Below are 26,403 nucleotides of genomic sequence, written 5' to 3'. Positions count from 1 at the left end.
GGACAGACACAGACTCCTCCTGCTCCTCACTTGCTCAGGCCTTGGGTCCACGGTATGTTCGCATCGAACATTTCCACATCTTACCCGCTAATCTTCTTAATACTGATAAAACTGAAAAGCACTCTTTTGTCCCAGGAAGACATAAAACCATTTTCATGAGAGACTCATTCATCAAGTACATTCAGGATGGATTAAAGTGATCCTGAGCTCTGGTTCTAAGAACGCAGAGACCAGTAAATAAATGTGCTGTTGAAATAAGATTAGCAGTCAGTGCTTAACCTACTTTGAGAACAAGCTGTTTTCAATGCCAAGTATCCTCCATTCACATTTACATAATTAATGAACTAATTACAAACGAGTCTTATCTAATCATTTAAGCAGGTCTCACGTGACCCAGCCTTGGCCCCACTTCTGCAGTAGAGTAACTGCACTTCCTTGAGAGTAATACAACTTTATTTTAAAACAATACCCTATAATTTAGACCTTTTTACTAATTCAAGCCAGCCTTATCCTACATAAAAATCAATGGGGGCTGATCAAAGGAGGATGGTGGTGTCTAAATTTATTGCTTTTAAGCGAAGAACCACAAGCCAAGAGTATGGGACTGCAAATGTTTACAGAAAGCACATTTTTTCCCTGAAAAAGGAAAAGTCGTAATGCTGCCTTTTAGCCAAGCGAAAAGCAGTTGTGTTAAATCGGTACCAAAGCAAATGATACATACAACAGTAATTAGCTAAGATTACACAGTAATTAAAATCACGATGATTATGTGAGTGAGAATAATTTATACAATAATCTCCACGCTCACACTGCAATATGGTACTAGTCCAAGAGCAACAGAGCTGAGCCATGTTTGGTGATAAATTCAAACCACAGCATCTCTAATTATGTGGTGATAGATCGTGGTCACTGAGATTTAGGGATAAACAAAATCTCTGACCAGGACACACACAATTCTGTTTGGACTTTCCAAGGCTACCAAATGGGGATCCCAAATGCTTTCCCCCTTCCCCCCACAGGGAGCCACAGACCTTCAGGTTGCCCCGCTATATTCCACTAATCCTGGTTCCACGCTGCTAACAACTTGCTCTGTTGCTCTGTGATACATGACAGTTAACTCATCTGGCAGAGCCACCCTTGGCCAAAGACAGTCATGAACAATATGTAAAATTTCTTAAAAGGGCATGGCTGTGATCTAATAAAACTTTTACAAAAGCAGGTCAAGGGCCAGGTTTTTTTTTTTTTTTTTTTACTGTGTGCAGTCATTGGCTGACTCCTGCTGTAGGTGACAGGAAGCCACTGAAACCAGATTTTCATTTGAGAGAGATTTGAGAGGCTGGAGTGCAGAGGAGGGACTAAGGTGGGTGGGGCTGAAAGGGCTTTGCCAGAGTCTAGGACAGAAATGATGGTGGCCTGGCTTCAGAGTGCTGACAGTGAGGATGGGGAGAAATAAGAAGGTCAAGAGTATTTGCCCGAAGCGCGGAGGCGCAGAATAGACAAGCTTTAGCGATCAGTGGATGATGGGGACGGGCAAGAGGCAAGAGAGCCTCAGAAGGGTGGAGGGCTCCAGCTTGGGTGACTGATGACAGGACCTCCATGTGACTTGGATCACACTGGTGGGGGAGGGAGGAGGCTCCCCTCGGACACACTGGGTTCAGATATCACAGAGACAGCCAGGTAGCCAGCTTCTAAACCACAGGCAGTTACATACGATATACACGTTTGTGACTTGAAGAATGAGTTGGAGGACTAGATTTGGGGGTCTCCTGTTTACAGTGATGTTCACGCGGGTTTTAGAAAAGGCAGAGGAACCAGAGATCAAATTGCCAACATCCACTGGATCATGGAAAAAGCAAGAGAATTCCAGAAAAACATCTATTTCTGCTTGATTGACTATGTCAAAGCCTTTCCTGTGTGGATCACAATAAACTGTGGAAGATTCTTCAAGAGCTGGGAATACCAGACCACCTGACCTGCCTCATGAGAAATCTGTATGCAGGTCAGGAAGCAACAGTTAGAACTGGACATGGAACAACAGACTGGCTCCAAATAGGAAAAGGAGTACGTCAAGGCTGTATATTGTCACCCTGCTTATTTAACTTATATGCAGAGTACATCATGAGAAACGCTGGGCTGGAAGAAGCACAAGCTGGAATCGAGATTGCCGGGAGAAATATCAATAACCTCAGATATGCAGATGACACCACCCTTATGGCAGAAAGTGAAGAGGAACTAAAAAGCCTCTTGATGAAAGTGAAAGTGGAGAGTGAAAAAGTTGGCTTAAAGCTCAACATTCAGAAAACGAAGATCATGGCATTTGGTCCCATCACTTCATGGCAAATAGATGGGGAAACAGTGGAAACAGTGTCAGACTTTATTTTTTGGGGCTCCAAAATCACTGCAGATGGTGACTGTAGCCATGAAATTAAAAGATGCTTACTCCTTGGAAGGAAAGTTATGACCAACCTAGAAAGCATATTAAAAAGCAGAGACATTACTTTGCCAACAAAGGTCCGTCTAGTCAAGGCTATGGTTTTTCCAGTAGTCATGTATGGATGTGAGAGTTGGACTGTGAAGAAAGCTGAGCGCCAAAGAATTGATCCTTTTGAACTGTGATGTTGGAGAAGACTCTTGAGAGTCCCTTGGACTGCAAGGAGATCCAACCAGTCCATTCTAAAGGAGATCAGCCCTGGGTGTTCTTTGGAAGGAATGGTGCTAAAGCTGAAACTCCAGTACTTTGGCCACCTCATGCAAAGAGTTGACTCATTGGAAAAGACTCTGATGCTGGGAGGGATTAGGGGCAGGAAGAGAAGGGGACGACAGAGGATGAGATGGCTGGATGGCATCACCGACTCGATGGACATGAGTTTGAGTGAACTCTGGGAGTTGGTGATGGACAGGGAAGCCTGGCGTGCTGCGATTCATGGGGTTCGCAGAGTCAGACACGACTGAGCGACTGGACTGAACTGTTTACAGTGAGGGGGTTAAAATCACAGGAGGATTGCCTGGGACCCGGTGGACAGAAAAACAGGTGAGAGAGCATCCCGGGGTCCCAGGCAGATGGTGGGGAGGGGCTGGGGTGGGAAGGAGAAAACCAGAAAAGAAGAGTTTGGGTAGCGCCAAGGAGCAGAAACACTTCCCTAGTGGCTCAGCAGTAAACAACTGCTTTCAGTGCAGGAGATGCAGGTTGGATCCCTGGGTCAGGAAGATCCCTAGAGAAGGGAATGGCAACCCCCTCCAGTATTCTTGCCTGGGTACTCCCACGGACAGAGGAGCCCGGGGGGCTGCAGTCCATGGGGTCGCAAAGAGTGGGACACGACTGAGTGACTGAACAGTTATAACAAAAGGAGCAGGAACAGCTAAAAGGCTGGGGGGACGGGGGCTCCAAGAAATGTCTAATGGGCCAGTGCAGCAGAGAAGTCCAGAAACAGATCAAGACCGAGAACAGCCCCTGGTTTGCCCCTTAGGAAGCTGCTGACACGCTGAGAAACATTTCAGTGGTGGCGCCGGGCTCTGGGCTAGAGGAAACGGAGGCAGAAATGGAGGGGAGTGAAGGCGCTGCACGAGGACCCCACTCTGGCGAAGCCTGGCTCCAAAGGGAGGAAACGGACTGCAGGGTGACGGGTGAGGATATAGTTAGGACGGAAGGACCCCAAGGTGTTTATAACCCACGGAGGAAGGACAGCTGGAAATGCTGCTGCCGAGACTGCAGGAGCAAGCGGGCGGTGGGGTACGGATGCCACTTGACTGGATCGCATTTTCTGAGACCAGAGGGAAGCTGGGGCAGATGGTGATCAACTTATAGGTACCATTCTGAGCCCGCTGTTTTTCCTTTGAAAGAACAGGAGTGTGGAGTGTCTGCTCAGAGTAAGGAGTTGGCGACAGAGGAAAGTCAGGATGGTTTGGAATAACTGTCCAGTAAAATGAAAGAAAACAGGCCAGTGACAAGGCATCAGCGTCGATACAGCTGGTTCAGTTAGTGCCCGTCTGTGCCTGGACCCTGCAGAGCCGTGTGAGTGGCCAAGGCTGAGGCCCTGAGGGACGCGGGCATGGGGCTCTGGACGAAAATGGGGCTTGGCCCCCTTTGGAGAGCCCGAGGTGCTGTGAGGACTGGAAGGGAGAGGAGAGAACCCTTTACTGGAACACTCTGCCGGCAGGCTGGTGGCCCAGAGGGCAGGAGGGAGAGGCGGGCACCCTGCAGGGCCAGGCACACCATGGGCTGGGCACCCTGGGGCCAGCTGCAGCCGGCTGTCAAGAGAGGCTCTGGAGTCAAGCCGGCTGCCACCACCCAGCCCATAAACTCCCTCCCCAGGGGTGCGGAGGTAATTTAGTGTCTCCATCTCCAGAAGCTCTTGCATTTATCAGCAGCTTCATGACTCCTGGGCGGTAAATCATCAAGCTTTAGGCGTATTTCTCTTGAGTTGACGTCCTCTTATAAATAATACAAGGAATGCTTTTATTTTTTTGGCAAAAGACTGCTTTCTCCCTCTCTTCTTTTTTTAGAGTGACCTTCTTTTTCAGTCAAATTTGGAAATGTCCAAGAGACTCATTTGTTGAGCCCTGTGACAGGCCAGGTCATATGGGGGTGCTTGCCATAGAGTTCCCTTTGTACTCTAACCTGCCTCCACCTCCTCAGCATGGAGAGTGCCCGGGTGACCTGGCAGCATTCTGTCAAGTTTAAAATGCAAATTCCCTGTGACATAGAGAATCATTTGCCCTCTGCACAAGAGTGTGTGTGTATGTGTTTAAAGGCTAACAGGTTAATTGGGCTGGTGTGTGTGTGTGTGTGTGTGTGTGTGTGTTAATAGGTTAACAGGGCGTGTGTGTGTGTGTGTGTGTGTGTGTTAACAGGTTAACAGGGCTTCCCAGGTGGCTCAGTGGCAAAGAATCTGCCTGTCAGTTCAGGAGATAAAAGAAAGGAGGGTGCTATCCCTGGGTCAGGAAGATCCCCTGGAGGAGGAAATGGCAACCCTCTCCAGTATTACTGCCTGGAAAATTCCAGGGACAGAGGAGACTGGCAGGCTACAGTTCATGGGGTCACAAAGAGCTGGACGTGACTAAGCACACACACACAACAGGTTAATAGCAAATACCCTGAAATCAACTGAAAGTGAAGCAGGAGCGCAGTTTAATAAATCCATGGCATTACTTTAAGATTTTCTGCAGGAATTTAAAAGAATGAGATAGACTTATGTGAACAGACAGGGTGTGATCTCTAAAGTATATTATTGAGGGAAAGAAAGAAGCACTTTGAGAATTTAGATACATACATTTAGGGCATGGCAACCTGCTCCAGTATTCTTGCCTGGAGAATCCTATGGACACAGGAGCCTGGTCGGCTGCAGTTCAAAGGGTCACACAGAGTTGGACACAACTGAAACAGCTTCACACACACAGGCAGCGGCACACGTACCCAGTGTAGCATCATATCACTTATGTGCTTTAAAAGCCCACAAATATGCTATGTATTGGCTACAGGTTCATGTGCATTTACAGAGACACAGAGAAAGGTGGGGAAGGGTACACACCAAACTGAAGATAGTGGATGCCTTCAGGAAGGGAGCTGAGGTTGGGGTGGTGGCCAAGAGGACTACAGCCTTCTCAGTTATATTCTAATAAAAGGGAGAAGTATTTAGAGATTATGAAGCTGGATGTCAAGGCACCTGAACTCTGGGTCAATCTTTACTACAAGCTTAGGTGAGATGGTTCCCTTTGCAGACCTCACTTTTTCCCATTTATATAATGAGAGGATTGGACTAACAATAAGTAATCTAATGGTCCCTTCTAACTCAGAAGTTCTAGAATCTTTAAACTGTAAACATACTCCAAAGAGTATGTTTACAGGTTAATAGGTTAATAAGGGCTCAAAATTTTCAAGGCTTAACGCCATGGAATCTGGCACTCAGTAGGCACTTGATAAATATCATTTGGATGGATGTTGAATACTGACCCTTATATAGGTTTAATATTAATAACGGGCCAGCTCTTTGCCAGTAACTTTGCCAGGTGAGTGAGTCACCTCCTGGATAAAGGTCAGAATTATGGCAGCATGGCAGACGCAACACAGGCTTTGGAAGGATGTAAGCCAGAGCTCAAATCCTGGCTCTTCTGCTTCCCTGCTGATGACATGAAGCAAACTACTGACCCTCTCTGAATCACAAAGCTGAGCTGTGACCAAGTACAGTTAGCATTTCTGCTCAAGTATTGCTGTTATGGTCAGTTATTCATTCAACAAACATTTATGGAGCACCATCTGTGTGCCAGCCAGAGGGACACCAACATGAAGAAAATTGACAAGGGGCTTCTGGTCCCTTCTTGCCGCCTGCTACACCTCTGTCCTTGGCGCAGGCCCCTCTGCTCTGAGCTGCAGCTGGACAAGCCTAAGGACTTGGAGGGGAGTGGGCACGGAAAGGGGGCTGGGCTCTAGCAAGGGCTGCCTGGAGGTGCCGCCCGGGGTGAAGCTACGGGAGCTGGGGTGTGGCTGAGTTTGTCTCAATCAGTTGTTCCTGACCCTCTGGGCCTCGGATCCCTCTTGTGCAGCATGGAGGTGATGGCATCAGTTCCCTGGGGTTACTCTGGGCATCAAACACCAACACCAGGAAAGCAGCTGGTTTTCCTGATTTCTTTCTAGGAGCTGGGCTCTGAGTGCATCTTCTAGTTAATCCTGACAATGGTCTACTCACGAGAAAAAATGGAAAGTTAAGCAACTTGCCCCAAATTTACGGTTACTCATGGGGGAAGGGAGAAAGAGAGAAACTGCGGAACCGGAACCGACATACACACTCAGTGGCTGTTCAGTCACTCGGTCGGGTCCGACTCTGTTGCCACCCCACGGCTTGTAACCCTCGAGGGTCCTTGGTCCATGGGACTTCCCAGGCAAGAATACTGGAGTGGGTTGCGATGTCTTTCTCCAGGGGATCTTCCCAACCCAGCGATCGAATCCAATTCTCCTGCATTAGCAGGCGGATTCTTTACCACTGAGCCAGCAGGGAAGCCCCATATACACACTACTATATATAAGGTAGATAGGTAACAAGGACCTACTGCGTACCACAGGGAACTCTAATCAATACTCTGTAATGATCTATACAGGAAAATAATCTAAAAAGGAGTGGATACATGTATATGCATAACTGATTCACTTTGCTGTACAGCAGAAACTAACACAACGCTGTAAATCAACTATACTCCATTAAAAATTATCAAACAAACAAACAAACAAAACCTCTGCCCCAAGTCTCACAGCTGCAGAGGAGCAGCCATGGGATCGGAAGCCAGATGCTCTGACTTCAGTCCACGTACGGAAATCACTGCGGCCTCTCGTCTCCCATGCAGCCCAGGGTGTAATTCCTTATCATGCACCTAATATAATTATAAAATTTTTGGATATTATGTTAAAGCGCTTGCCCATTCAGCTCTGGCCTCTGATGCCTGATACACTGGCTGACTGGGGAGACAGACCAGAAGTTATTCAGTTATCAGGAGAGAAGAAGTCCTCAGCATTCGGAGTTCGCCGAGGACATGGCTCTTTCTCCACGCAGGTCTTTGTTTTTAATTAAGAGTGGTAATCAGATAATCTTGCTTTAATTAATTCCCCCGATGCGCCCCATTCTCAGGGCCTCCCTTTGATATTTTCAACATCATATCTTTCAGCCTAAGATTATCATCAGACATTTGCCATTTGCTGAACATGCCCGAAAGCGTGGCAAGAACTCCCACCCTCTTCTTTTCGTAAAGACAGCCTCCTGCTTCAGAGCAAACCCGTTTCAAGTCAGCAAGGGCTCATCTGGGTCTGCTCCATTAGTATGTGATTTTTCTACCTTATCACATCGGCTCTTCTGTTATCACACAAGCAGTGTGCATTTCATCTTAATTACGCATCTGTTTAATCCATAATTTCTGATTTATGGCCATTGGCTCCTCATTACAAGAGGGTCGTCCTTGAAAAGGAAAACCAAATGAGCTGAGAGGAGTGGAGCTGGAAAGCAAGAGGGAAGACAGATTTAAGTCCTTCAGCTGAGGCTGAGGCCCATTTGCTGGAGCAAATTATTATGGGCAATCCTACAGACTTGTGAGGGTCCCATCTCAAGGCATGACTGAATTTGTCTCCTTCCATGGTAGGAAACAAAATATAAAATTCTGACATTCAAATAAAGCTGAGATTTCCAAGGGACATCATCCGGCCTAACTGTCTTTATACACACTTCCCAGTAAAAGAAAGAAACAAAACCAAAAACTTCAGCAAACATTTTTATAAAGAAAATTTAAATACAAAACTATCTATAAATGGAAAATTAGTAGGACTTGCCTTAGATGGAAAACAAACATACGAAATCTACAGCTCTTTTTAAAAATGCTCACCCCACGCTATTTGAACTCATCTGGAAAACCATGCATTAGGTGGGCTGTATTAGATCCTCTTCATTTTGACTGTTTGGGGCAGTAAATACAATTATATTTCCTGTTTCACAGATGAGGAAGCGAAGGCTCAGAGAGGGTAACTGACCTGCCTTAAGTCACACAGCTAAGAAGTGGCAGGGTCATACCTCAAACTGGACCATGCATATCCTTGTCTAGGACACAGGAAATCGAAGACTTAAATAGCAACATGGGAAGCCTGTGATTCTCTGAACTACTGGTCGCCCAGAGGCAGCAGAGGATACTCTTACCTGGGGCTGAGGGTACGGCTGCTGACGGCTGACTGTCGCGAGGGGGTCCTTGCGGTGTCTGTGGCCAGGGACAGAGTACAACTTAGCCAAGACTGCAGACTGGCCCCCGGCTGGGAGCTGAGGGTGGAGACGTCATCTCTAGAACCAGAATGCAAGGTGCTGTCAGCACGGCAACAACCACAGTCACAGCAATAGCTAGGTATCCATCCCTTAGCGTGAGCCAGGCACGGCGCTAACTGCTTACACGCATCACTGTAACCAGAGCTCACAATAGCATCCCCGAGAGGTGGGAGCCAGCCCTGCACCTGTTACACAGACCAGACTAATGGGATCTGAGGAGGCCAGTGTGGGTCTTAACCAAGGTCACCTAGTCGGTCAGTGATGAAGCTGGGGTGCAAACCTTGGTCCCTCCAATTCCAATGCTCAAGTTAAAAATCAGTGCTATTCCTTGGGAAGATAAATAATATAGACGCCAAGGTATTTTCCAATTTTGGAGTGCAATTTGGCATTGAATTTCAGACCAAATGATAAATGTTCATGGAATCTATCAGTTGTGAAGGTCTTAACTCTTTGCCTACCTTAGCTGGAATGTCTCTGTGGACAGAGACTTAATTGTACACCCCCTATTTCTGAAAGCAGCGCAGGGAGAAGCCTGTGCGAGCCTGTCACTGATGTGGGTGTTGAATGATTATTTCACTTTCTGGTTGATATAGTCACTCGTATACGATATATAATAAATATATATATTTACAAATTTTGTTTGTTTATAGAACACTCTGTGCCATGCGAAAGAGCTATAAACATGAACTCAACACTGCCCCTGTCCTCGGGACCCCATTTGAGCAGAGCAGACATCTATATAAATAACCATAAAATCAAAAAGGAAACTATCAGTGCCAAAGATGAAGACAGACAATGGGTTCTAAGGAGGACAGGGAGGGAGCCCCGATTTGTTTCTTGGAGGCGTAAGGGAAGGAATGCAGCAGTGGCTGCTGGGCTACATCCTCTTTGAAGGGTGGAGCTCGGCCACACAGGCCTGGAGAAGGGAGCGTCAGGTGGAGGGAACCGCACCCACACAGGTAAGGAGGGTGCGGGAGATACAGGAAGAGGAGTCCCAAGCGGAGGGTAAGTCAGGACCAGAATGTGCAGGGCTCAAATGTCAGTCTAGAAACTCTTCTGAGGCAACTGACGTTTGTCCTTCTGACGGTGTCTGAGGACAGAGGCGCGGTAAGTCGGAGGCTGCTCTTTTTCTACGAGAAGCCTGCGGTTCAGCAGTATGTCCCCGGTGCTGTGTGCTATGACCGTGGAGTCAGGGCTCCCGTGGACCCTGCGGTGGTGGTGCAGGTGGGTGTTCCTTCTGCACACTGGACACAGCCAGGGGCTCGTCTCTGGCTTCGGTGTCACCGGCTCGGCTCTATCAGAGCTCACTTACATCTCTTTTCTGCTACTGCCGCCGCCGCAGTTCACTGCTGTCTGGACGCTAGGAGGAGGCACAAGAAAGCATCTGTTACTCTTGGGCTGCCAGAGCCTGCGGAAGAACACAGTCTTTGATGTCAGATAAACTTGGGTTTGAGTCCCGCCTCTGACCTTTGCCGCTGTGTGATCTTAGGCAAGTCTCTCATCTTCTCTGAGCCGCCTCAGCTCCCTTGTAAAATGTAGCTAATCATGGGCCTCTGCCCAAGCTCTGTGGAGCTGACCAAGTGAGATCGCCCTTATGAACATCTCAGCATGGCTCTTGGCAAATAAGCACTGTTAATTAAAGGGTGGCAACCACTACCTTTGCTCCTGTTTTAACACGACTAGTACCGCTATTAATAGCATCATAATCGTCAGTGGGCAAGGCAGTGGCTTTATATCCTTCGCGACTGCTTGCAAATCTGACATGGGACTGTGGCAGTCAGCTTTCTCAGTGCACTCTGGGAAACTCAGAAGCTAATTACAATTGTGGTTCTTCTTTAAGGAGAACTCTTGATTCAACAAACATGCTTTACACATGATCCCACTAATCACCTTGCTAGTTTCCGTCGTGGAGCTGAGGAAGCTGACACCCCTGTCCAAGGTCACAAAGCTTTGAATCCCAGGTCTCTAAGAGCTACTCGGCTCATGCCCCTAACCAGACTGCAGTCACCCAGTGTACAGGTACAGACAGCCAAACCACAAACTTCAAACATGCAAGCCCGCCTCCTCAGGCCGGGACCTCCCAGCTTTGTTCTTCAGTGGAATCTGGCCAAGTCCTTCCCAGAAGCCCTGGTCACTTCTTCTGAGAGGCACCTGTAGCCTTGGTCCCTTCCCAAGGACCTGTCACTCTCCTGACTTCTACTAACATCGCTTCATCCCCATCAGACTGCAAGGGCCCTTCCCAGGCCAAGAACATAGCTTATTTGTCCCTTTGGCCCCACGGCTCAGGCCAGACTGGAAGTTCTCTTGGATGGTGTGTGGTGAATCCAATAGAAGAGGGGTCTGTAAATGACAGCCATGGACTGAATCTACATATCTGTTCTTATTAATAAAGCTTTATTGGAACATAGCCACCGCCACTCATTTGCATTTCATCCGTGACTGCTTTTGCTCCTCAGTAGCAGAGTAGAGCAGCTACAACAGACACCACACTGCCTGAGAAGCTGTAATATTCACTATCTGGCCTTTTAAAGAAAAATCTGCTGACTTCTTCAGTATAACGAAAAGCCCCTTTTGTGAACCACGCTTTGAGAGGCAGAATAATGACCCCAAAGATTTCAACATCTCAATCTTTATCTCAGGAGTCTGTGACTGTGTCTCCTGAGGTGTCAAAAGGGGCATGCAGATGTGGTTAAGATCGAGGATCTTAAGACAGGCAGGCTGTCCTGCATTATCAGGGTGGGCCCCCTCTAACGACTCTGGTCCTTAAAAGCACAGACCTTTCTCCAGGTTCCGTCAGAGGGACTTCTGACTGCGGAGCAACAGCCAGAGGTGCAGCATTTCTGGCTTTGAGGATGGAAGGGGCCATGAGCCAAGGGATGTGGGCGTTTCCCGGAAGCTGGTGAGGAAACAGACTCTCCTCCAGAGACTCCAGAAGGAGCGGAGTCCTGCTGGCACTCCGACTCTAGCCCAGGGGGACTCAGATTCGCCCCTTGTCTTGCCAGGGTCTGTTCTTGGCCGAGTCACTGGCCTGCCACGCCAGCGAACTGGCGTCTGTCACTTTGACGTGAGGCGGGGGCATTCTTGTGTTACGAAATTTGAGCTAATTTGCTATGACAGCAAGAGATAGAACGAAAGTATCTTTGCTAATGACCCTAAATCTTCTTGAGGATAATTTTTTTTTGATACAACTTTTTAACAAACTATTTAAAAATGCTTCACAACTTTAGCTGCAGTAGTCTAAGTGAGTCGCACCAGCTCTGTTCCCACTGGTGTCTGAGCCTCCTCTAAGGCTCACTGCGCTGGGGCTGCAGAAGGAACACCAGACTGTGAAGGAGTGACTGAATCTTTGTGCCCTCTGAGTGGCCTCAGCCTTCTGTCCCCTGTCTGGGGTGACAGAATCCCCGTATGTGAAATGAGGCTTCTGGACCAAGATGCTGGGGCCCTGTCTAGCTTGGGTGCTTAGAGACCACGCACAATGGAGAGGACACACCGAGGTCCTAGAGCAGGAGTCCTGGGCCTTTCATAAGCATCTTTCATGAAGACTGTGGGACTTCCACCTGCCCAGATGCACAAACACAGACTCGAATTGTAGTGCAGTATCTGCGGGTTCGTGGTATAATCTCTAGAACTCATGCATGGACACCGCTCACTTGATCTACCAGTTCACAGACCCCAGATAAGGACGCGGGTTCCAGCTGACCAAAGAAGCTAGAACGTGGTAGGCGAGGGCCCTGGGAAGCAGAGGGAAGGGTTTGCACGAATAGGGCTGCATCTTCTGAAATGCTCATATAAAGGAAAAAAAGAACTGAAGAGTCTTGCAGCCCAACATGTACAGTTCAAAATGGTGTGGCACTCCCCTTAGAAACAGAAGAACAAGGGTTCTCTTGCCTGAGAGCAGGGAAGAAGGGAAAAAACTGGCCACCGAGGGGCTGGAGGCCGATGACTGAGAGGGAGGAGCTTCGGGCCCATTGTCCACCCGGGAGTCTGTGAGTCTGAGTAAGACAGGCTGGGCCCAGAGATCCCGGTGGGTGCCTAAGACAAGTGAACATCCCCATAACCCTGAGGGCGACTGGCCTTGAACTCGCCGCAGACAAGGTCTGGGCAACCAGGTGTGCTTCCTCACCCACTTCAATGGACTGAATGATGGTCTTTAACTGGATCCTGCAAGGGAGCATCTTTAGAGCACAATGTAACTAACCAAGGCACAGCACAGCTGGACGTCTCCGAGCGAGCATGTCTCTAGTCTGGGGGAAGAGCCCTTTCAGAAGGAGGGCAGATTTAAACAGTGAGTCCATCCACAGGGAACCCTCCTCTCTCACTCCAATCCGAGGATGGCTACACTCCACCCTAAGCTGGAATTTTCTACAGGCGTTTCCTCTGGTGTAATAGGGGGTTCTTCCTAACCAGAGTTTAAAATGCACTGACCCTTCCACGACATGAAGAAAAAGTCTGACCTCAAGCTCACGAGGCAGATCATGTTTCCTGACCGTATCTTCCGCCCCAACACAGGAGGGACTCAGTGATGACGGTGATGACAGTGACGATTGCAGTCTGCTGGGCAGGCAGGCAGAGGCCCAGGAAGGGCAGCCGACCTGTCCCTGGTCCTGATCTCCTTGGCAGTGCAGCCAGCACTGGTACACGATATGCGGTCCCTGGTTTCTCCCTCATCTCCTAACATGTGCTAGTGGTCCTCTCTCTTGCCTGGGTTCCTGTGACTTTTCAAGAAGAACATGGGCCAGGCACGTGTGGACAGGTGGACTGCTGGTGAGAACAGAAGTAATTAAATGTCTTCCGTTGTATTCCTTTCCATGGAGCCTTTGCCAGACAACTCTGGTCTGAATATAAACACTGCCTGGGAAGTAACACACAGATGCACTGGCCCCATATCACAGCGACAGACACAAGTTTACCAGGATGACAGGCCAGTACACTTGGCCGAGGACCAAGACTTTGACAAGAGAAAGGGGAAAGATGGGGTATGTCTGACATGACAGCAGGGCCTGCTCATTGGAAGTGTGGGTGACGGGGTCAACCTGGAATCAAATTACAGCCCCATCACTTGCTGTGTGCGCTGGGGCCAGTTTCCTGACTTGTCTAAGCTGCAGTTTCTTCGTCTGTAAACTGGGGGTGATAATAGTTACCACCTGCAGAGGGTTGTTGTGAGAACTAGGCAGGTAGGCTGTGCAGCCTGGCACAGTCAGTCCTCAGGAAAGAGACGCCAATAGCACGATGGTCAGCGTGTCCTGTGATGCCAGGGCGGATAAAGTGGTTTGGAGCCCTCATTCCCCAAGAAGCCCACTAGCTGGGTATCTAGGCCTTCCTAGAAAGCCAGATGTCTGGACCTCCCCGGCGGTCCAGTGGGTAAGAATCTGCCTGCCAATTAAGGGGACACGGGCTCCATCCCTGTCCATGAAGGTTCCACACTCTGTGGGGCAACTAAGCACTATAACCCGAGCCCACGCACCTAGGCCCATGCTCCACAATGAGAGAGGTGGACGCAGTGAGAAGCCCGCACACCACAAAGAAGAGTGGCCCCCACTCGCCGCAGCTAGAGAGAGCCTATGCACAGCAACAAAGACCCAGCACAGTCAAAAATCAATTTAATAAAGAAAGAAAGAGCAGTGTCCTCCATGGTGTCATATAAGCCTGCGGTCCTGCACTAAGGGCCCTGGGATGTAACTTGGAATGTCTCAGAATAATAGAGAAACGTTGTGAGCCACTTCTAAGCAAAATCAGGAGGTTAAGAGCTTTGTGGGAAGAGAGGGGTGGGCGGGCCTCAAGCCTGCCCTACTTCACAGCAGGAACTCTTGCAGTCTGGCTAGAGCCTGGGCCCACTACTGAATAAGCTGAAGCGGGATGATGCCCTCGGTGGCAGCCACAGTCTTTGCTTAGGCCCAGATCTTTCTACTTCTCTCACCGCAGCTCAAATTCGTCAAGTTAGCAAGCACAGATGTTGGAAAATGTACAACGTACACTCAACACAGCACCAGAGGACGCCTTTCCACAGCCTTCGTCTCAGATGGAGCCAGCTGGTGTGGATACTCTTGGCTGACCTGGGGGTCAGGGGTCATCCACTGACCTTTCTGAACTCCCCACCAACCCCACCCAAACTCCCAGCCGAGGTGATGACAGAGCAGCCGCAGACCCTGGGCAAGAACAGATGGGGCTGTCGGCTGATGCGTGAGTCATGAGCGTTCTCTGAGCCTAGGGGAACAGCTTAAAGCGTTCCTCCACTAATCCAAGGAGGCTGAGGCCCTAGCCCAAGTTACAGCGCAAGGGCACCCGTGCTGGCGAGCATGCGCTGAGACGCTGCCATACCGGCCTCCTGGCTTTCTGAGCACGTTTCCAGCCTGGAAGGCCTGTTACGCTCGGATCTAATTCCCAACATGGGAAAATGTGACTTTTCATAATTTGAACAAGTCTCTCAAAGAGCCTCACCTCCAGCTGAAGCACCGCTCTCTCTCTCTCTCCCAGGGTGGGTCGGAATCCTAATTGAGAGCTCAGTTCAGAGATGTACCTGGACCAGTCCCTCAGGCTCCAATCAACACTGCTGTCCCTGGGCGATGAGGCAATTATGAGGGGCGAGTGGGGCGGAACTGCCAGGGAAGAGTGCCTGCAGCACCCGGGCGGGGGCGAGGGCCCTGCTCTGCATGATGGCTCTCCACCCCGGGGACCCGCACACTTCTCTTTCTCGTTGATAACCAATTTAACTGTGCAGTGACCAGACAGCTTGGCTTGGATGGTACGAATTCTCTGGAACCGAGACTTAAGAATTGTTGAGCCTTCTTTCTGGGCAATTTTTCTCCTGTTTCCTCCCACGTCTACGCCATTACTGAAATCCACGCTCCATGGGAATCATAAGACAGAGAGGCCCAAGGCAGCTGAGAATTAGGAGATGCTTCCCAGGAAGCATCCTGGGCTCAGGGCTGGCTTCACAGGCTCCCAGTCCATGCCCAGAGGGGCCTGCATGTGGTGCAGCTTTGCTGTGACTGCAGTGAAATTCCGAATCTATTCTGAACGAATGGGTATGTCTTTCCTTTTCTCCTTTGCTTTTTGGTTTTCTTTTTTCACAGCTATTTGTAAGGCCTCCTCAGACAACCATTTTGCCTTTTTGCATTTCTTTTTCTTGCAGATGGTCTTGATCCCTGCCTCCTGTACAATGTCACGAACCTCTGTCCATAGTTCTTCAGGCACCCTATCAGATCTAATCCCTTGAATCTATTTCTCACTTCCACTGTATAATAGTAAGGGATTTGATTTAGGTCATACCTGAATGGTCTAGTGATTTTCCCTACTTTCTTCAATTTAAGTCTGATTTTGGCAATAAGGAGTTCATGATCTGAGCCACAGTCCGCTCCCAGTCTAGTTTTTGCAAACTGTATAGAGCTTCTTCATTTTTGGCTGCAAAGAATGTAATCAATCTGATTTCGGTATTGACAATCTGGTGATGGAAGAGGGTATTTTATGACCAGTGCATTCTCTTGGCAAAACTCTATTAGCCTTTGCCCTGCTTCATTCTGTACTGCAAGGCCAAATTTGCCTGTTACTCCAGGTGTTTCTTGACTTCCTACTTTTGCATTCCAGTCCCCTATAATGAAAAGGACATCTTTTGGGGGTGTTAGTTCTAGAAAGTCTTGTAGGTCTTCATAAAGCCGTTCAACTTCAGCTTCTCCAGCATTACTGGTCAGGGCATAGACTTGGATTACTGTGATACAGAACAATTTGCCTTGGAAATGAACGGAGATCATTCTGTCATTTTTGTGACTGTATCCAAGTACTGCATTTCGAACTCTTTTGTTGACTATGATGGCTACTCCATGTCTTCTAAGGGATTCTTGCCCACAGTACTAGATATAATGGTCATCTGAGTTAAAAGATATACCCATGTGAATGCAGAGTTCCAAAGAATAGCAAGGAGAGATAAGAAAGTCTTCCTCAGCGATCAATGCAAAGAAACAGAGGAAAACAACAGAATGGGAAAGACTAGAGATCTCTTCAAGAAAATTAGAGATACCAAGGGAACATTTCAAGCAAAGATGGGCAAAATAACGGAAAGAAATGGCATGGACCTAAAAGAAGCAGAAGATATTAAGAAGAGGTGGCAAGAATACACAGAAGAACTGTACAAAAAAGATCTTCACAACCCAGATAATCACAATGGTGTGATCACTCACCTAGAGCCAGACATCCTGGAATGCAAAGTCAAGTGGGCCTTAGGAAGCATCACTATGAACAAAGCTAGTGGAGGTGATGGAATTCCAGTTGAGCTATTTCAAATCCTGAAAGATGACGCTGTGAAAGTGCTGCACTCAATATGCCAGCAAATTTGGAAAACTCAGCAGTGGCCACAGAACTAGAAAAGGTCAGTTTTCATTCCAGTCCCAAAGAAAGGCAATGCCAAAGAATTCAAACTACTGCACAATTGCACTCATCTCACACGCTAGCAAAGTAATGCTCAAAATCCTCCAAGCCAGCCTTCAACAGCATGTGAACTGTGAACTTCCAAATGTTCAAGATGGATTTAGAAAAGGAACCAGAGATCAAATTGCCAACATCTACTGGATCATCGAACAGGCAAGAGAGTTCTAGAAAAAAATCTACTTCTGCTTTATTGACTATGCCAAAGCCTTTGACTGTGTGGATTACAATAAACTGTGGAAAATTCTTAAAGAGATGGAAATACCAGATCACCTGACCTGCCTCCTGAGAAATCTGTATGCAGACCAGGAAGCAACAGAACTGGACATAGAACAACAGACTGGCTCCAAATTAGGAAAGGAGTACATCAAGGCTGCATATTGTCACCCTGATAATTTAACTTATATGCAGAGTACATCAAGAGAAATGCTGGGCTGGATAAAGCACAAGCTGGGATCAAGATTGGCAGGAGAAATATCAATAACCTCAGATATGCAGATGACACTACCCTTATGGCAGAAAGCGAAGAAGAACTAAAGAGCTTCTTAATGAAAGTGAAAGAGGAGAGTGAAAAAGTTGGCTTAAAACTCAACAATCAGAACACTAAGATCATGGCATCTGGTCCCAAGACTTCATGGCAAGTAGATGGGGAAACAATGGGAATAATGAGAGATTTTATTTTGAGGGGCTCTAAAATCACTGCAGATGGTGACTGTAGTCATGAAATTAAAAGACGCTTGCTCCTTGGAAGAAAAGTTATGACCAACCTAGACAGCATATTAAAAAGCAGAGACATTACTTTGCCAACAAAGGTCCGTCTAGTCAAAGCTGTTTTTTCCAGTAGTCACGTCAACGATGTTAAGAATTGGACTATAAAGAAAGCTGAGTGGCAGCACTGAAGAATTGATGCTTTTGAACTGTGGTGTTGGAAAAGACTCTTGCGAGTCCCTTGGATTGCTAGGAGGTCCAACCAGTCCATCCTAAAGGAAATCAGCCCTGAATATTCATTGGAAGGACTGATGCTGGAGCTGAAACTCCAACACTTTGGCCACCTGATGCGAAGAGCTGACTCATTTGAAAAGACCCTGATGCTGGAAAAGACTAAAGGTGGGAGGAGAAGGCGACAATAGACGATGAGATGGTTGGATGGCATCACCGACTCAATGGACATGAGTTTGAGCAAGCTCTGGAAGTTGGTGATGGAAGGGAAGCCTGGCATGCTGCAGTCCATGGGGTCGCAAAGAGTTGGACACGACTGAGTAACTGAACTGAACTGAACTGATTCTGAACAAAAAGCCCCAGGTTCTCATTCCTCCATGGACTCATGGGTCATGCTGCTGATCCTGCCTGGGGTCCTGGGGCGCTTCATGAGGACACAGTGGGCCACTTCAAAAGGTGAAGAAAGGTAGGAGAGAGGGAAGGAAGAAGAGCAGGAGATTCTCGCTCTTTCTCATTCACCTCACTTGGGCAGGCTGGTCAGAACACTCCTTGTCGGCCCTGACTCACTTTTCTCCGGAGCTCCTGCCTCTGGCTCCTTCTTTCAACCCAGGTTTCAGTTCAGCTCTTCCTCTCAGAGAGGCCAGGTGTACCCCCCTGCTATTCCTCAAAGCATCGTGTTCTCTGTCTTTGTAACTCCCACTATAGTCTCGTGTTTCATCCGTCAGTCTGCCCACTGTATTCATGGGCAGGGACACACACACACATGGAATGTGGGCTCCACGGAGGCAGCCCTGTGCTCTCCTCCCTCTCTACTCCTCAGGAATTTAACTTCCGCCTGCCCTGGGCAAGTTATTCAATCTCCCTGTGTCTCTAAGACAGAGACACAGGATGACAAGAAGCAAGTTGCCTGAGACAAACACCCAGCTCAGTGTGGCATGGAACAGGCAGAACCGATCACAGGGACGAGCGAACAAAACTGACGATGGCTGAGCCCCGCCAAGTGCACGGGTCTGTGCCAGGGTCAGATGTTTTCACTTACTTCTTATTATCAACCCATCTTACAGATGAAGAGACTGAGACTCAGAGAGGCTGAATAACTGGAGACAAGTAAAAGTGCTAGGTCGCTCAGTCATGCCTGATTCTTTGCGACCCCAATGACTGCAGCCAACCAGGCCCCTTTGTCCAGGGGATTCTCCAGATAAGAACACAGGTGGTAGTTTAGTTGGTAAGTTGTGTCGGACTCTTTTAACCCCCATGGACTGTAGCCCACCACGCTCCATTGTCTGTGGGATTCTCCAAGCAACAATACTAGACTGGGTTGCCATTTACTTCTTTAGGGGATCTTTCCCATCCAGGCATCGAACCCATGTCTCCTGCACCGCAGGCAGATTCTTTATCATCTGAGCCAGCTACTTGACAAACTTGAACCCCTGGATCCCTGATTGGAAATCGGGCTGGATGAAGGGCAGCACCTGCGCCCTCCCCAAGCCGCCCCCTCTTCCAGCTGCAAGAATCCCACGCACGGCCTGGGCTCGTCCAGGTCCAAGATGCCATCTTTTCACACCGGGGGTCCTGTGACCGTCACACCCCTCACACTGTCCTGAACACAGGCTGTTTCACAGGTTGTTGCCCCTGCTTCCCTGTCACACCTGGCCAGCCTGTCCCTGTACCTCCAAGAACAGACTCTCTGCCTCTTTCCAGTCTTGTTATTTTTAGAACTTTTACTGTTTATTAGAAAAGCAATCTACTTTTGTGCAAGTAAAAATGGTTTAAAAGTTTTGCTCCTTTGTAAAAACCTCCAATGCTTGTATATACAGTCATTAATTCCCTTTATAATTAATGCAAAGCTCTAGCATTTCTATTAACGGAGAAGCCAGCCCAAGCACGGAGTGGGTAGTATTGACGCCGGGGGTTTGTAATGACAGACGCTAGTCCTGTCATGACTCTAATAAAACTGGTGGGTGGGTGTGGAGGACGGGCCCCCTGAATGCGACCATGAGCTGGGAAGCGGCTGCAGGATCAGGATTTGCCATTTTACCAGCAATTTCACAGCTGTGCACATTAGTGGGGCGTCGTAGAAATCCTCGGGCTATTGGCGTGGAAGGGATTTTTGCACAAACTGAGGATTTTTTAGATAAAGCCCTTCATTGAGAGGCCAGAACATGGCGACTGCGCTGGGTCTGTACCACACGGATGTTGAAATGAACACCTTCACGGGGAAGTCGGCAGCTACACGCCTCTGAGCAGCAGTCACCAGCCCAGGACCACAGCAAGGACGGTACCACCAGCAGGGAGCATCCCGCCTCTGCTCGCCTGAGCCGGCCAGTTACCCTCCCACCCACAGCACGCCTGGAGAGGGCAGCCCTGTCCCCTGAAGACCGCAGAGCCCCCAGGGCGCAGCCCTGCCTGCCCCTCGCGGGTCACCTCTCTGTGTCGCTGTCGCTGGAGGCCACCTCCTCCAAGGCCGCTTGCAGGTCGGCGATCCGGCGGATGGACGTCTCCAGGTCAGTCTGCAGGGTCTGTCGTATCGCAGCCAGCTCCTCCACGTACTTCTCCTGGGGACAGAGACCACCGCACACGTTGGCCCTGGGTGAGACCCCCACTCACTTACGAGAGCTCTGGGGAGGAGCCTGGTGTTCACCGGGACCCTGTGACGTGGTGGGTACCCACGAGGGGCTCTCCCTAAGGAAGGGCTTATGGAGCCTCAGACAGATGCTGCAGATTTCAGAGGAGGAAATAGACGCCTCAGGAGCTCACACACACCAGGAAGGCTGGACCCAGCCTGTGCGACCCCACACAGAACGCCCTGGATGGATGGTGGAAGTAAGACTCAGTGATGTTTCCCAGGAGAGCCACTGAGGCCGGTTCTGGAGGCTGAGCCCTGCCCCAGGGTGGATGTGGAGCGGGAGGTTGCGGGGAGGGCAGAAGAGCGGGTTCCTCTCAACTCTGCCACCCAGGCTCCCTCAGCACTCCCACCACCCTCAAAGGCAGCACGGGCAAAGACAGAAACCCCAGCTCCCTCTGGAGCTGGCCAGCACCGCTGACGTGTACTGAGACCTTTCCATGCCCAGCGCTTCATTCAGCGTTTTGGACTCCTGCCCTCACTCTCTGCTCCTGAGCCTGGCAAACTGTCCCCATTTCACAGATGAAGAGCTGAGGCCTGGGGGGGCTTGAATGAAACTCGAGCTGGAGCTGAAGCGGGTGCAGCAGACTCCACCTGTGCTCGTCCGGTTACTTTCAGCTCTAATTGGATTTCATCCAGACTCTCTGGAACGCCTCTGACTGCCATGTGTGATGTTTTCCACACACTGCTCCCCATTCACACAATGACTGTCAGCCGAGAGTGAGTCTGCCCTCCAGGGGACGCTGTGTAGAGGCATTGCTGGTTGTCACATGGGGGTCTGGTGGCCTCTCGCAGAGCAGAGGCCAAAGGTGCTGTTCAGCGTCCTCAGTTCACAGAGCAGCCCCCACCACTGAGGACCGATTACTTCACACGAGTGTCACCAGCGTTCAGCCTGAGAAACCCTGGGTTCAACCCAGAGACCCACCTTCTGGGAGCTAATCCTAGCGGGGGATAGAGTCAAAAGGCAGAGTAGGACTTCCCTGCTGGTCCAGAGGTTAAGAAGCTGCCTGCCAATGCAGGGGACACGAGTTCGACTCCTGGTCTGGGAAGATCCCACACGCCGCAGGGCAACTAAGCCCGTGTGTCACAACTACTGAGCCTGTGAGTCACCACTACTGAAGTCTGTGTGCCTAGAGACTGTGCTCTGCAACCAGAGAGGCCACCGCAATTAGATGCTCGGGCACCACAGCTAGAGAAAGCCAGTGTGCAGCAATGAAGACCCAGCGCAACCAACAATAGAGTAAATGATAAACATTAGAAAGGGAGGCATGCAGAGCAAGGCCCTGGACCTGAGGACGCTTGGAATGGAGCTACTGATGGCACCGAGAGCCCGAGAGCCGCCCCGCCGCCCAGCCACGGGGACTGGTAGGGAAGCTGTGGTGCGGTGCGTCACTCTGATGCTTAGACCGAAGCCAACACTAGCAATCAGGGTGGCGCAATCAGGGGAACCCTTCGCAAAATAATGTCAAGCAAGCAGAAAAGAACAGAAAATATGAGGCCCAGGTCTCCATGCAAACAGCACACGTGTAGCTGGGAAAGCACGTGGAGAGCTGAGGATATTTACAGACAGGAGCAAAGGTGGGGGAGGGATAGGGTTTTTCCTTCAGGCTGCTCTTAGATCAAGTTTCTTTTTGACTGTTGTCTTAGGCAACAGGTATATACCAGCTGATGAGAGCGCGAAGGGTGAAACGGAAGGACTGTGCGTCCATTTAAGTACGGCTCTCAGCTCCCCCTGAGACTCGCCAACATTATAGCCCTTCTCTGGGCCTGGGATGCCTTTTCTTTATTTTGCAGATGAGGAAACTGAGGCCAGGGAAGTCACTCGGGGCAGCAAGGGGCAGACCTCTGGTCTGCCTCGCTCACCGGCCAGTGATCTTTCTGGGGCTCTGTCTGCTTGCCCCTGGGAAAGCCAGCAAGGCACAGGGCTCCCTTTGCAGGGACACATTCAGATCCCTGTAGCAGGCCAGCTGGTCCATCCACGGTATGGTAAGTCTGTGCCTTTTCCCTGATTGTGTGTCTTTTTCAATTTGAGAGAGACAGTGAGCAAAGACCAAGGAAGCCAAAGGGTCAAGCCCGGCTGACGAGGGAAGGGGCGGCGTGGAGAGGTGGGGGGTGCGCACAGGGGCTGGTGGAATATCACGGCTGATTGAAACTGCCAGCTGTGAAATCCCCATCTCGGTGCTGATGAGGTGAGAGGCGGTCTGAGGCAGGGGCCCCCAGGCAGGAGGCTGGTGGACTGTCAGAGGAAATAACACACACTGCGGGACAGCGAGGGGGTTCTTGTCAGCTCATCGAGACACCAGGAAGATGGCTGGGTGCACAATCCCAGGAGACGGCAGGAGCGTCGCCCGAGCTCAGCTGCTTGCTAGTGGGCCAGGATGACAGCGTCCCTGGGAGGCGAGGGCACGAGGCATCACTGTGTTTCTAAGACACAAAGATGCTACCCAACGGCCCCTTCAGGGCCATGCCAGGCACGTCAGGCATGCCAGGCACGTCACGGCCAGGCCAGGCACGTGGTGATCGTTCCTTTTAGAGATGAGGAGACTGAGCACCAGAGCAGCAAGAAGACCCGCCCATGGTCACACAGTCGAGAGACCGCAAAGTGAGGCAGCCAGGTCTTGGGTTCTCAGGTGAGGCCCGTGTGCCACGTGAGCCAAGCTAGAGGAGCCCGGATGTCCCCTCCCAGTTGTGCCTGGGTGACCCTGGCCCATGTCAGCATCATGCAGAGGAGGCCCTCCAACCTTGACCTGCAGGGGCCCTCCTGGGGGACAGAGGATGGGGACGGCGCAGGTACTGGGTCTTCGGGATGGGGGCTCTGGGCTGGGACTAAGCAGCTGAGCAGAGGAAATGGGGACCTGAGGTGGGTCCGATCCACACTATCATGATCATGAAACGGCTCATGATCTGGAGCCGGGATGCCTGGGTTCAAACCCAAGCTCTCCCACCCACAGGCTGTGTGACCTTCAGCAAGTTACTCAACCTCTCTGATCCCCACTGGTAAAATGGAGGCAGCAGTGGCCCCTTCACAGGGCTGCTATGAGCACAGAATGAGCGTGGCAGAGAGGAAAGGCTTGGACAGCAGTGGTGTTACTATCTTTTAATTCTGAGAGGAGACCAAGTAGCAACCAGGTGGGTGCCCCTGCAGCACTGAGGTGGTCCGCCAAGGTCACACAGAGAATAAGGAGGCTGGAATGCAGGCCTCTGAAAGCTTTTCACCATCTGCAGAGGAGAAGCAGGGGTGGAAAGCAAGGGCAGCTTAAAGGGTGAGTTACCTAGACAGCAAGGAGGGTCAAGAGCAAGAAAACCATCCACAGACAGATGAGGCAGGTGGTTCCGGGGACCTGCGACTACCCCCTCACTCTCCACCATGCCCCTTGCCCTCTGGGCTCCACCCTCCAATTTGCCTGGGGATGCACATCACGCTCAGCGGAAACCTCCCGAGAAGACGGATTTGGGAAATTCAGAGTCTGTGTAATCAGCAATCAGCACACCTTCCCTGCTTCAGCTCGAAAAGCAGGTAGTCCGCTGATTGTGGAGACCAAGTCATTAGGTGAAGTGGATGCGGCGGCCCCACCAGTCTCTTGGAGGCAGACAAAACAAGTCCGTGCCAGAGACAGCTCGAGAGACACGGGAGGGGGGCACCAGGAGAAGAGGGCACGAGGGAGGGCTGGGCCTTCTTCCACCTCCCGGACCTGCGGTCGGTCAGGACTGCCGCTACACAAATGAGGTTGCGTTTTGAGGCCAAGGGTGAGCTTGTCGTCTTCTGTGTTTTTTTCTTTTTAGGGACATGGGGCAGGAAGAAGCTGGAGAAAAAATTAGGCTACAAAACTATTTAGATAGTAAGATGTATACAGCAGAAACCCAGTAACGTGGGTTTAGTAATAAGTCCTTATCACTCTGTAGCTATGGCACAGTGACTGTGTGCTCAGCAGCTTCAGCCACGTCTGACTCTTCGTGACCCCATGGACTGCAGTGTGCCGGGCTCCTCTGTCCATGGGATTCTCCAGGCAAGAATACTGGAGTGGGTTGCTGTTTCCTCCTCCAGGGGATCTTCCCGACTCAGGGATCGAACCCGCATTAGCAGGCTGGTTCTGTGCCACTAGCATCACCTGGGAGTGATACACACATTGTAACAGACATATGACTCTAACATAAAGTCTAGATTCATTATATATATGTAGGCATTATGTATGCATATTCGTTCAGTAAACATTTATTGAGCATGAACTATGTGCCAGCACTGACCCAGGTGCGGCAGGTATAGACAGAACCCTAACTTCCACGGAGCATCGTTCCTCTAGGGCCCTAACCTACCTGTATTGCTGAGTCTAGAACAGAGCAGGCACTCAAGATGTCCTAGGACTGAGTGAATGGTGTTACTGCATGACTGTAAGAGGCACGTAGAGGGACAGGGTGATACTCGCTTAGCTGCACACAGTACAGACCATGCATACAGACATCAACACAAGAGCACGTGGTATGCGTATGTGCTGGCCGCCCGTGCATTATGTGAGAGGTTCATGAACCCCTGTTACACGCCCAAGCTGCTCCCCCTGGAACATGCTGTGTGGCGCTGCTCATGTAGGCAGCAGTTCATACAATTAGAGGGTGCAATTAACATCGCCTCCTCTTGTGAGGTTCAATTAGAGGCTAATATTTAAAACCATCGTCTGGTTCCTCTGCCCAGGGCATCTGCACCTTCAGAGGCCCCTCTTCTGTCTGCAGACACACACTCTCGTATGTCACTCTCTGCGGCTCTGGAGGTTGCCTCGTTCGCCTCTGGGGGTATCCCACAGGGCTGCCCAAAGTTAATTTTACCTAGTTTATAGTATGGGCTTCCCTGGGACTTGGATGGTAAAGAATCCACCTGCAATGCAGGAGACCTGGATTCGATCCCTGGGTTGGGAAGATCCCCTGGGGAAGAGCATGGCAACCCACTCTAGTATTCCTGGCTGGAGAATCCCATGGACAGAGGATCCTGGTGGGCCACAGTCCACGGGGTCACAGAGCTGGACATGACTGAGCAACTAAGCACAGCACAGTTAGTATAGAGCAGACTATCTGGAAACATCCCCAGCACCTGATGAGAAATCATCTTGTTATTCGTTTTTGATGTGCTAAAGACAAACAGAAACTGTATTTACAGAGCCTGGTGTTAAGAAAATTATACACACATACATAAGCTGTAGAAACATATTCAAAATGCACGTTTATATAACGCATGCAGATCGTATATGAAAACATAAATGTGAATATACATAGATGTGTGTGTGTGAATGCGTGTGCACATGTGCATCTACAGATGCACACAGCATGTAGCTGACAAGTGTCTGTGAATAATTCATAAATGAACGCATTTATTTCTGTCTCTCACGTGGGCAGGCATGGCGCTAAGTGTCTAAAAACCTTCTCTCACATCATCTTTATAAGAACCCTCAGAGTCATATACAGTAGAAACCCATAAAAAGTAACCCAAGAATACTACAACAAAGTCACAGCGGAATTACTACCTCTGTGGGGTGAGGTACGAGGAACCACCACAGTTTCACTTAAATTGTGCAAAGGTCACGTGCCTGGGAGGAAGGGCCCCGTGTGCTGTGTCCTGGCAAGAGCTGCCAAGCCATGATGGCAATG

At 49.8% G+C, this 26,403-nt stretch overlaps 1 protein-coding gene across 1 annotated transcript in view; it reads right to left on the bottom strand.

The window, feature by feature from the left end:
- The window catches only part of MYO18B (myosin XVIIIB), a 228,162-nt gene that overhangs the window by 14,203 nt on the left and 187,556 nt on the right, over window positions 1-26,403 (bottom strand). Inside the window, exons 39-41 of the mRNA XM_069557022.1 lie at window positions 20,571-20,701; window positions 10,102-10,149; window positions 8,670-8,807 (exon numbers count right to left, since the gene is read on the bottom strand). Of these exons, the coding sequence (XP_069413123.1) occupies window positions 8,670-8,807; window positions 10,102-10,149; window positions 20,571-20,701 (317 nt within the window). The remainder of the gene's footprint in view (window positions 1-8,669; window positions 8,808-10,101; window positions 10,150-20,570; window positions 20,702-26,403) is intronic.

Source organism: Ovis canadensis, chromosome 17 (genome assembly GCF_042477335.2).
Source record: "Ovis canadensis isolate MfBH-ARS-UI-01 breed Bighorn chromosome 17, ARS-UI_OviCan_v2, whole genome shotgun sequence".
Lineage (NCBI taxonomy): Eukaryota > Metazoa > Chordata > Mammalia > Artiodactyla > Bovidae > Ovis > Ovis canadensis.
Note: the sequence above shows the minus strand (reverse complement) of the source record. Positions and strands in the feature narration are given on the sequence as shown.